Source organism: Pyxicephalus adspersus, chromosome 1 (genome assembly GCF_032062135.1).
Source record: "Pyxicephalus adspersus chromosome 1, UCB_Pads_2.0, whole genome shotgun sequence".
Taxonomy (NCBI): Eukaryota; Metazoa; Chordata; class Amphibia; order Anura; family Pyxicephalidae; genus Pyxicephalus; species Pyxicephalus adspersus.
This window is the reverse complement of record NC_092858.1, coordinates 31,713,056-31,725,597: the sequence shown is the minus strand read 5'-3', so window position 1 is coordinate 31,725,597 and position 12,542 is coordinate 31,713,056. Positions and strand designations below refer to the sequence as shown.

At 38.0% G+C, this 12,542-nt stretch overlaps 1 protein-coding gene across 2 annotated transcripts in view; it reads right to left on the bottom strand.

Annotated features, from left to right (window-relative positions):
• Positions 1–426: 426 nt before the first annotated feature.
• EXPH5 (exophilin 5) overlaps positions 427–12,542 on the bottom strand; it is a 56,095-nt gene continuing 43,979 nt past the window's right edge. For both annotated transcript variants that reach the window (XM_072405324.1, XM_072405331.1), the window contains one exon: positions 427–10,512. In XM_072405324.1, the coding sequence (XP_072261425.1) occupies positions 6,164–10,512 (4,349 nt within the window). In that variant the 3' untranslated portion in view covers positions 427–6,163. The remainder of the gene's footprint in view (positions 10,513–12,542) is intronic.

Genomic DNA, 12,542 nt, shown 5'->3' with positions numbered 1-12,542 from the left:
TTTTATAGATCTTCAACTTTAGGTAAAATGCTCTTTTTATTAGGTGGTTATTAAAGGGTGGTTACATAGAATGTATGAACATGGTATATTTAAAGACCAAAAAGGAGCAATGAGTTCAGAGTAAGGCTTGGTACACCTAAAGACATGGGGTTGTGACTGAGTGGACAGCCTGCTCCCTTTAACTGCAACTAGTGCTAGCGCCAAGCACTTCTCACTCCTAGCTAACATTGGGGGTAGGTACTTACCTTGGCTACTTCACCCACAATCTTCATTATACATGAACTCCCATGAGTGATTAAGGCTGAATCGATTCCCACTTTGGCCAGTTTTTCATGATGTTACCATCCCCTGAAATATATCTATACTAAAAAATACAAAAATATTGTAGCCCACTAGTCCTTATAGGTGTTGGCTGTGTTAGTTCTCATATTTGAGCATTAGTTTTAGACTCTTGAGGTCATCCAGAAATTAAGTGCATTGGACCTGCATTTCATCTGATGTATGTTGTGTAATCCTTAAACATATACCGTGTTTCCCCAAAAATAAGACACTGTCTTATATTAATTTTTTCTCCAAGAAATGCCCTAGGGCTTATTTTCAGGTAGGGCTTATATTTTGAGAAGAACAACAAACCGTATTTATTCTTTAACAAAAAAATTAACCTTTATTTCAAATGTTATCACATTCTGGAACATCAAGGGGGTGCTCTGGAAGAGAGATGGGACAGCCTTATCCGCGCTGTTCTCCCTTCACTCCCCCCACCAGGATCAGTTCTGCACTGCCGGGTACACTGTACCAGCGGTGCCCTGGAGGAGAGGTGTGGCATCCTCAGCGTCCTCCCTTTTCTCCTCCCCCCACCACGATCATCTGTGCAGCGCCGTATTACCGGTAACGGAGAAGGAGAGATGTGACAGGCTCAGTGTGCCCTCCCTTCACATCTCTCTCTACAATCTACAGCTCTGCACCTGGAGAAGTGATGGGTTGTGTGAGCCTGGAATACCGGTACGTAATGTAGTGATGTTGTGACAGTCTGTGATGTCCTTTACTTCCTCCCCCACCACTATGTACAGTATGTGCTGAAGATATTCTAAGGTATTAAGCTAGGGCTTACTTTAGGGGAAGGGCTTATATTTCGAGCTTGCTCGAAAACAGCCAAAAATCCTGCTAGGGCTTACTTTCGGGGGGTGTCTTATTTTCGGGGAAACACTGTGCAAGAATGCAAAACCTGCTTAAAGCTAACAACACACAGGCTGTTTATGTTCAAGTCTGACAACACTCACTCATTACACTGTATTTATAAAGCAGCAGCTTCAGGTCACTTGCACATTATTTAGACTCTCCGACCCCTTTTCCCATAAAGGAAAGGTGTTTGTAGTGTACAGAGCTTACCCAAGAAGGCAGGACAGAATGACTTGAGTGCAGGACAGGCAAAGTAAGTGGTACAGCCCTGTATTTCAGGGAAGATTAGGGTGTTTGCACTTTAATGCTTTTGGTGGGGTTATTTTTTCCCTACCAGCCTAAATGCAGGGCAGAGATGTGAATTTACTACAAACAGCTACAGTTGGTTTTACTTCTGGAATCCCTATAGATGTAAACCCAGCCTGAATGTTTTTCTCTATGATAAATAGTAGGGAATAAGTTTTACACTATGCCAAAAACTAAATACTATAGCACAGTCAATGTTAGAATTGGTCTCAACCCATCCCATTTATTCTTCTTTATTATGTGTATAGCATTGGATTTATCTTAATAAAGGACCCACAAGTCCCAAGTACAAGATTTATTTGACAACCAAACATTCCAGTCTGAGCTCACACAACTTGGTGAATAATCTTTTTCCAAGATCAAAGCATTCATCAAGGGCTTAGAATAAACATTCATTTACATTTTCAAAACATACAAAAATGATAGACAGTATAAAAAATACAAAATCCTTTTCATTATAATACATAATAGACAATATTAACAATATACATATGTTGTATCAAGCATTACACCCAGCTATAAAATATATCCAATTCTGTTCAGACAAAAATAAATATCTTTGAAAGTGCAGTCAGTTTATGTACAGCTCTGTATATCAAAAAAAAACAAAACACACGAGGGAATGAGAAATACACGCACGTTACCCATAGCAACCACTCAAGACATGATACTTACCGGCTGAATGTAAAATGACAGGTAAACAGTGGTCATGTCCCTTTACACCAACAATGCAGTATTGGTAGTTGCAAGGGCACCGCGAAAGTCTTTAGCATAATGTAAGCTACAGAACCAAGATGGATATTATGCCATGCTTTGTGGTGTCTCTGGCAGTCAGAAGGTGTCTATAACTCAGTGAACCTGCTACCTTGTCCCAACTGAAAAAGGGCAAATGACAGGCTCCCTTTGTGAGATGGAAGTATACAACCTGATTCTGCACCATTTCAGTAGCCCATGTGATAGGAACAGAACCAAAAATGTTTTCCTAGGGGGCGGGAGTACTTCTGACCAGAGGAAGCATCTGGTATTGGTCACTGTGATTTTCCAACTTACCTGTACCAGGTTTCCTAGGAAAGTTCTATACCAGCATCCAAACACAGACATTTTGCTTTGCCTATCATACTTTTTACTTAGAGCAAGGTTTGTATACAACATTATGGAGAGACATCTACCTAGGAACAACATTTGAAAACATAAAAGATCTCTTGTTGTAGTACACTCATTGATATCTGTAGTGGGATTGACCAAAATGGGAATGCCATTAGAATCCAAATAATCTGACATTTCATACCTTGAAATGAAACAGCGTTTGCGGTGAACTGCTTATATGCAAATACGTTTTTTGTACTTCTTCAAATTAACTTGTGCAGTGGAAAGCCCTATACACACTTCTCACACATGGTTCCAAGACATTCTTTTTTTATGAGACTTCCAGTCCCTTTCCTTGTGGATGCAGTACAAAGTGATTACACAAACTATTACACACCATGTCAAGAACCTAAAATTCAGGTAAAAGTATTAAAGGATCAAACATTTGAAACCCTAACTTTCAGTGTTTTTCATAACCGTTAACATTTTTCAATGACTTGCATAGAGCCTCTGAAAATGCTAAGCAATGGACAACAAATGTCAACTCCCTAGCACAGCCTCCTATTACCTTGCACATCGTAGCGCTCTTCTATTCTTGATGAGTAAATAGGGTCTCTGCTGCCCTGATCCCCCTAAATTTTTGTAGAGGTACTAAGGGGAATGCTACATAGGGTCACTTGGGTGACAATGCCAAATGTTATGGGGCTGCTGACATCGCATCTATAATGGTGCACCCCATAGCAGTCTCAGAACTTCTGGATGCTTATACAAGGGAGGCTTCTACAGGGAACGAACAAATCTAAATAAAAGTACACACAAATGTAGGGTTCAATACTTACAACAGGGAGTCTGACATTCCCTCAAACATTCCCCCATGGGAATCAATTACTGCCATCAAAACAAGTGGACCTGGACGATTCCCTCAAGGGAATGTTTGAGGGAAAGTCTGATTCCATGTTTTATAAACAGAGCCCTTAGTGTTATAGGAATATTGTTGTCTGGCAACTGGGTTGTTTTTAAAGGTCGTGTGTACATAGGTACTGGGCACACCATGTCATACTCACGTGAACAGAATCAGATAGGTTGTGCAAGCATGACGCCGTATGGTGTTGGTGAGGAATAACTACTCCTCAGTTTTATGTATAGATCTATATGCAGAGGCTACAAGGGGTTTCTACAACAATGAGGCCAGTCATGTAGAAAACTTATGTTCTTGTACTCTATGGCCCTTTAGGACTAAGAGGCATTCTCAACTGCACATTTAAAGTAGAACTACCACTTCAAGGCAGACACAATGCTCTGTCATTTGTACTTTATCCTAGACACGGCGGTGCTAGTCATACCTAGCACTTCGTAAACCTAAATGCTTTGCATGGTCTGCACTTTGCAAAACTACTACTACTAGCAACAGGTCCACCACCTTTTAATTATTCAGGACTCACAGGTTTCTTTGTGCTAAAAAAAAAAGGCAGAAACTTCTTAAGTGATCAGGACTTAAGGAATTAATAATGGACTGCCTCCCTCTCAGCAACTAGGTAACATTAAATAACAAGAAGGGGAACAGAATACAAAGCTTATGTCCTATTAATAAATGGTGTTCGCTAAAGAAAAGGGGGGTCAGGGATATTCTTGTACTAGAGATAATGCTATATCCACATCACTATTCTAAGCAAATGACAACAAACCATCACATTACCTTTCTAAAATGATGTCAAAAGAAGACAAACAGTAGGTAATGATAATGCTGTAGCAAAATTAAAAAGGCCATATGATATTATATATCACACTCACTGTGTGACCACTCAATATAGGTTGTACACAAAAGTCTACAGAGATCTCCGACCACCTGACGAAAAGCTGAAGGAAGATGAGACTTGTTATTTTTAGGGCAGAACGTCTAACCGTTTAGACATTATTAAAGGGCACAGAAAACCATCTATTGTGTTTAGTGAAGCCATTCATTAATCCAGCATCAGTTTCCTACTAAAGTGTACAAAATGTACAGACAGTGGAGGTAACCATTTTGCAGAAGATAATTGTTCAGATTGAAGCAGAGCTTTCTAAATTTGACCCCCCAAAAAAATCTCAACGCTGCCATTTCAATGCATACATTTAGTCATACAATCCGCTGGCTAACATCTTTTTATGCAGCTTTTAAAACATGCTAGGTTTCCTTGTATGTCATATGAAATTACAGAATCTAGGAGATAAGTTTGGAACTCTAATAAGAAAATATTAGATATGTATTATTAACCCTTCAGTGGGTGGGATTATATGACTTGCTCAATTGAATGTGTGGCTCTAAGCTTCATACCAAACCCAAACCTATTAGCCTACTAAAAATGGTGAGTGGATACTGCGATCTGCTTAAAACTGCATTTCACCTGCATCCCATTCATATATTGAGACCACAGTGTGATGCCCGGTATGTCTCCACAAGTGGGTTTTCTGCCTGAAAGTGAAGAAAGAACTCTCCTCAAGCTTTTTCTTCTTCCTATAAAATCTGAATAGGGTCCTGCTATCTCCGCACTGCTGAAGTGCAATGCACATTTTTAATGCACACTGCTGTGCTCTATATTTGCACACATTTCGTTTTTAGTCAGTGGTGTGGTCTAGTGAGACCCCCACTTTGTTTGTCGTTGTTTTTAAATAAAATAGTTCAGAGAACATTCATGAAACTCGATTTGCAAATTTTCTTAAAAAAAACAAAACCATCAGTTTGAAAGCAGAAAATTAAAAATGTATTTTTCTCTGCTTTTATTAATGGCATAAAGTACAATATTCTACTGGCACTTTAAGCTGAATCTTACTTAATTTTTAAATGTCTAGCAGGAAGGCACAAAAAAAAAAAATTTGTTACCCGACTAACAGCAGATGTATTTTGATTGTACGGTGAATCTGTCTATGCTCAGTTTAGTGTATAGTTTCAGCTTGCTTTTGTGCTTTGATGAATTTAATCCATGCATATACACATCAGATATCACCCCAGGCAAAGGGAAGCACTGGTTAGCACTTAGTTCTACTTTAGAATTGGCATATTCAACATAATGGCAACCTCCACTGTGTCTGCCATGAATACACTTTATAATTTTAAAGGATACTTTCACCCAAGGGTTTTTAATAGAGAGGGGAAGGGGGTGGTGGATATTTAAAAGTTATATTGAATGCATTATTTGTCTCCTTAATCCTTCAGTTTAAAAGTCATTTTGTTCTGTCATCACATCCATTTACCTGTCTAAGTGTCTGTCAAAGTATTCCAATTTACCTGCAAAGCCAGAGAGCTGCTGGCAAAAGTGAATGGCATCTGCAGTTGTAAATTACAGCAATGGGGTCATTTTCTCATGTCTCACTTATTCTGCCATGACCTTAGACAATCGTTGGTGTCCCCTTCTACTATAGATCAATTTAATTATTTATGTGGATGGCATTCAGAAGCTGCCCTCCATATTGCACTTTAATAAAACAAAATGGAAAAAAAATTAGGTTATCCTTTCTGTTTGTAAAAATAGTTATATTACATATCTTTTCATGTAAAGTCAGTAAAAAGTTTGAAAACGTGCCAATACTGTCTCGGTTCATATGCTGAAGGGCTTTATAATTCAGATTCTATGTCATCCAAGTAATATTCATCCTCCATTGTTGTATCACTGTCAGAATCTGAATTGGGAAGGACCTCTTCCTCATATATGTTGAGAGTTCCTTTCAGACCATCAGGCTTACAGGCAGTTTTTTGAGATTCCTGAGATGTAGAGGGTTCCTCATTCCTCAGGGAGCTTGGGTTTTTCAGAAAACTTGGTCTCCATAATCTACCCTCAGTAAGTGATCTCTTTACATTGTTTAAAAGTTCTTCCTGTTGATCTTTCCCAAAAATCCCATAATCAACAGTCTTAGAAGTATACACAGGGGTTTGGCCACTGTCTGTACCTTGTGGCCAATTATCATTCTCATCAATCATCTCAGTTGAATGTCTCCTGTTATGTGTGCTATCAGTACGAAAACTTCTGCCTTTCATATTCCCACCATAACTTTTGGAGGAAAAATTCCCATCGCTTTTTCTTCTGATCGCCACCTCTTCTTCCTCTTCATAATCGTGACTCAAGGTTTTCAAACTTTTGGAACGGTACATATTGAAAGGTTGATAACTTCTGGACTCCGCTCGGCTTCCTTGTCCATGATTATGTCTCTTTACATGCAAGGGATAGTTGTCCTTTGGTGAATAGAACACACATGGTGAATCCACATCAGACTGCCGAAGAGAATCCCCAAAGGATTCACTTGATCGAGAGTTGCTGTGTTCTCTTTGGCCAGTGTTATCAAAGGTAAAAGTAAACTTCTTGGCGTTTATAGGTTTCATTTTCTTTTGGACAAACGCAGAGTTATAGGATGGTCTAGTCAGATTTAAAGGTTCATTTGCTTTAGCAATGTAGGACTGGCTATGAAACTGTGGACTGAGTTTGGTTTCCATGCCAGGGGAGGGATCCCTAGAATAGAATGAATCTTGCCTTTTTAAATTTTTTAAACTTTTCGATTTATAGAGTGAAGGAATATCTTCCCTGTAAATTACATCATCAAAGGAATCCTTTTTGCCCAAACCATTGTCTTTTTTCACAAAATTATGAGTATCAGCTTGTTTTTCCTGAAAATTTGGCGAATTGTAACCCTCTGTAAAATTAAGATTAGCATATTCAAATGTTGGTGATAAAAAAACATCTTTGGATTCTGGAGTTGTGGGAAATGAATTTCCTCTTTTAGAATATAGGTTATGTCTGTTGCGTGCCATGGCAATGTCATTCTCAAGAATAGTTCTCTCCAAATCCTGGAAGTTAGATTTCCTATTTGGCAATGTGTAGTAAGGGTTTTGTGTATATTGGGGTGAAGTCCTTGTAGGACTACATTCATTTTTATTTTTTATATTTCTCTGCGTTTCAATACCTTTAGGATGACTGTCACTGGACGTTATGTGCAGGTTACTAAACCGGTCCACCAAATCAAATGGATCTGTCAAACCAACATCAGATGAGGTTTCTGCACCAGGAAGGGGTTCGGTATTCCTATTTACTAGATTAGTTTGCAGGGGGATTAAATTAAAATTGAAAAGGTGTTCTTGCCTTAAGGATTTTTTTCCCAAATCCAACTCTTTGTTTTCAGGAGTAATTTGGGACAGTGATGTTTTTACCATATTTTGGTTACTGAATTCATGGTTTTCTTCTGCTGTTGGGCACTTGTTTAATATATTCCCCAAAAGAGTACTGGGAGCACTATTATTTTCAAGAGTCTGATCAATATTTTTCAAGTTGTTCTGGGATACATTTAACAATGTTTTAGAATATTTACGAGGCAAGGTATAATAGATTGAAACAACTTTATGATATTCAATTGTATCCACATCAGGCTTAGAGGAATCTGTATAACAGGTTTCATAAATCTGAGTTTTTTCTGTTACGCCTTGACAAGTGTAGGTTTCAGACTTTTGTTGAATTTCAGAAGCTTTGATGTCAGGCACATTTTCACAAGTATAAATGTCTGGAGTCAGCCTACAGCCAGAAATTGGAGGGTTGGTGTCCTCCTTAGGATGAACGCTCCTTTTGTATGGTTCTGGTGCCAGCAGCAAGTGCTCTTTCAGCAAGTTCAAAGACTTCAACTCTGTATTGTCCTTGGTGCAAGGCCTTTCATGTAAATGGTCTTCTTCAATCTGACTGGTAGGAATGATGGTTATGCGTTGAAATCTTGGTTGCTCATTGAATTCAGTGATCTTGTTAGGCGCTTGATTAAAATGAATTGAAACACATTGGGCCATTTCCTTTGTAGTTTCTACATCTTGCATTCCTCGGTCAACACTTTGTTGATTTGCAATGGAAACATCTTTTTCACCATCTGTATATAATTGTGACATTCCATATTCTGGTGTTTTTACTTTTTCTGTGTTATCACTATCTATTTTGGGGTCAATAAATATGTTATTTAAACCCTCAGCTTCACCAATTTCTTGTCGAGTTTGTTTGGTCATAGAAAATGGTCTGTTATTATTTGTGTCATCTCCATGCTGGACATAGTTTGCTCGATTAAAATACATTGATTTATACTTTTTATGTATGTCTGAATAAGGGGGAACAGTCTCTGGCAAATGTAAGCCTTCTTTTGTACCATCAGCCTTGGCTACAGTGTTTGTTGAATTTGAAAACTTTTCCAGTAATGAGGTATTTTGGTCTTTTTCATTGGATGTTCTTTTATGTGCTGGATCAAAAGAACAGGTTTTTAATTTTTCTGAAGAGTCAAAAGTGACTGAATTTGGATCTTCTCTCCAGGTTGTAATATTCCCAGTATTGAAGTTGTTTCCTGAAAACATTTTATGTGCTTTAGCACAATGGTCATCTATATAATCACATAGGTAATTTTTCTCATCAATTAAATCTGGAAGGGAGGATGCATTTCTTTTCTGATGCTTTAGCATATCAGACCTATACCCCAAGTTATTGTCCCTTAAATCCAATCTTGTGTTCAGCATTACAGGTCTCTCAGCAATATCAGTGGAAGCATTTTTGGAAGCTGTATCAATCTCACTAATAGGTTTTGAAGATTTAAACACATGTGTAGAAGGAGAATAATCTTTATTTGAAGTACTCGGTTCAACTGATTGTTTACAACTGGGAAATACAAATGTTGTCCTATCTTGTTTAGTAAACAACGGTCCTGTAAAAAATGAACGTTTTTGTAGACTTTGAAGAGAAGTGTCTTTTTGCTCAGAATTGCCAAGTATCTGCAAGTCTGTAGCAGTGGATGGAATTTTCCCTGTGGATGGAAGCGAGACCTTTGGAAAGTCAACTTCCATGGGCTCTGGTTCTGATAGACTACTGGGAGATGACGTGACAGGCTCCTCCATTTTGTTCTCAATTTCAATGGTCATTGGAAAGTCTACTGGAACGTTCGTATGACTCACATTCAAATTATCTTCACAAAGTCCAGTGTCTATTGATAACACATCTGAATTTGCGTTGTCCTCGGTTTGCAAAGTCAAAGTGTTTGGATGAGATTGATTGTTTGGGACAATAAAATTCTGTGCTTGATCTTGTAAATTGTAAACATGTTCCAGTACTGGAAATTCATTCAAAACTTCCAAGACTTCTGTATCTCTTTCAGTTTTAGTCTCAGCACAAGAAGATGGTTGATTTGCGACATGGTTTAGCTCAAAAGAATTTTCCTTGTTCTCCTCCTCCCAGTGGCTACCGGGAGGTCTACAAGAGCCGGTTTTGTAATATCCAGTGGAGAATTTACTTGAACTGTTTTGAGACATTCTACTTGTTAAGTCATTTTGATAGCTGACCTTGGAGCCTGATGCAGGTACTCTGCTGGAATTTCTGTACTTGTAAAGGTCAAAAATTCGATTGGTCTGAGAAGTGTTACCAGCATTTGTAAGATCCAGAGCAGATTGAGCTCGGAAAGGTTTTCTGGAGACTTCAGGTTGGCTAAAACTGGATTTATTCCAATTGATTGAGGTGACAGGTATCCTTCTTGACTTGTTCTGCCTGACTCGTTCATATTCTAAGCTCTCGGATGGAAGATTCAAGCTGCTTGAAGAAAATTTCCCAGAAATGGGTGCAAAGTTTGGATTTCTGCTGGAGTCAGAACACATTGAGGGGCTTTTAGCATAAATATTTTTACTGTAAGTCTCTGATTTTGATGCCGAGTTATGCCTAACCGAGTACATTTCATAAAACCGTTTTGGTCGGTATGTGGCATGGGTGGAATGTGCTTCTTCCAGAGAGACTCTTCTTCCATTATGAGAGGATAAAGTGCTATATTCTCTCCGTTGATCTGCTGTACTATGGTATGAGCTTTCCTTGCTGTGTATACTGCCATATTCATAAGTTGGCGATATACAGGTCCTCAGCGTGTGGCTGTAACTTTGTTCTTGGGCAAGTTTATGGTCCAGATCTCCTAAAACTAAAAATACAAAATTATTAATTTATATCCTACCCATTAAATCTTTGAAAACATTTAAAAAGAATCTATCATTTAATAGCCAATGAATAATAGACCAGTACCAGTCCCAACACAGGTTTGAACAGTTAAAAAGAATAGAAAAGTGCAATATTTTTCTTAGCAATGCAATCTGCTAAATAGATGCAGTGACCAGTTAAGAAATCAGGCTGTCCATAGGCTGTCTGTGTCTGCCTGAAGTAAACTATACCTCCAGGTTCTACACAGATTCCTCTTTCACCCCAAGTCCAAACACAACTTTCCAGATCAGTAGAAAGAAAAAATAGTATTATGTGCATTTCTTTAACTATAGCGGCAGCAGAAAACATTTCTGCCCAACTCTAGCCCCTTTAAGTCGGAAGAGCATCCTCTTGTTCTCTTTGGCCATTCATTGATGCGCCAAGGTATTTGGGATTGTGGCCTTGTAAACCAAATTTTTGGCTACATATCTGCATTGTTTGGGCCTAGCAGGGCCAAAATGCATGTGTGATTTCCTGGCTTTGCCAAAAACAGTACTAGTTTTTTTTTATATATATATTTGTAATTTGACTAATGCAATCCAGATTAGTTGTAGATCTGTTCAGAACGATCATAGAACTAGATCTATAGCTGCATTGACAAGTTGTAATTAAAAGTACGCCTTACCACTCAAAAAAAAAAAAAGACAAGTGAAATAAAAGAATAAAATGGCCTCAAGAAAAAAAAAAAAAAAAAAAAAAAAGAAAAGGAGCATATAAAACCATGTTGGCGCACTGCTGCAATAAAAAGAAATGCTTAGTGTTACAAAACAGCCAATTTGTGATTTTCATATTCAGAACTGCAGAACATTTTATTTGCTGCCATTCAGCATCTACTTTCATGGGACAGCAATTCCTCCAAAAATAACCTAGATAAAAAGGAATGTATGAGTCATTGTAATAATATTGTTCTTGTACTATATTTACCAATTGTAACACAGAGCATGGATTTGCACAAAGACCATGAGTTAAAATCCTATGCTGGGAAATACCAAATGTCATGAAAGAACTGCAAAGGCTAAACAGGGCCTATTTGCTTGATTATATCCAGCTAATGAAATGCTTAGGAGAAAAATAGTTAACTACTAATGCCAAAGGCTTGAAATACACAGACCTGCTAAATGATGTGTTGTATCCTGCCCAACCCCCTGGAAAAAATACACCTCTGACAGAAAGTATTACCAGTAAAGAGACATTGCTTCCTGTACATTTTAGAAAAAAACTATACCTGCACCCTTAGTTATACTTCCTAGGCTTATACCCTGTGCTTAGGACCAAACATACGAGCTGCACTCTCACCTAATCCTTTACTTATGTGAGTACATCATCATTATTCAAACTACTAATTTATAGGATTACATAGCAGATTGAACGCACTGGGCTGGTTGGGAAGATTTTTACAAACCAACATATGGCTTCATTGACTTGGTCCATTGGAGGTATTTAAGTGCAAGGCTGGAGGTCAGGGGAACTATGGTGGTTTAAATAATACAGTATTCTCACCTATAGCAATAAGGAGAGAGCAGCAACACACAGAAATGTTTAGTTGCGTTTTGCTTGCTCTTCCCGTTAGGATATGTGCATGCAGACAAAGGCAGGTTCTGTTTGGTTTGGCTCTTAAAACTGCCCCTTCTCTCCCAAAGTGCTGCTTTGCAAGAGATAGCAGAAGGTTCATAGCAATACAGATACAGTTAATACATTTAGATAGAAAACTGTAGTATACTGCGATTGTGTTTTTTATTAAATAATAAAAAGTATTAGGCAGATATAAAATATGTATCAATAGCTTTAAACTGTTTCCATTATGCTCACACTATTTTTTTTGTTAATATTGTTTATTAGATAAATGCTGAAAGACATTGCTCCTGGTTAATTAGATTTGTAATAAAACGTTCAATAAAGAGATTTAGGAAAAATAGCCAGTTTTAACATTTTCCCCATGGGGCGGAAGTCCAAGACAATGTTGTGTAAAAATCG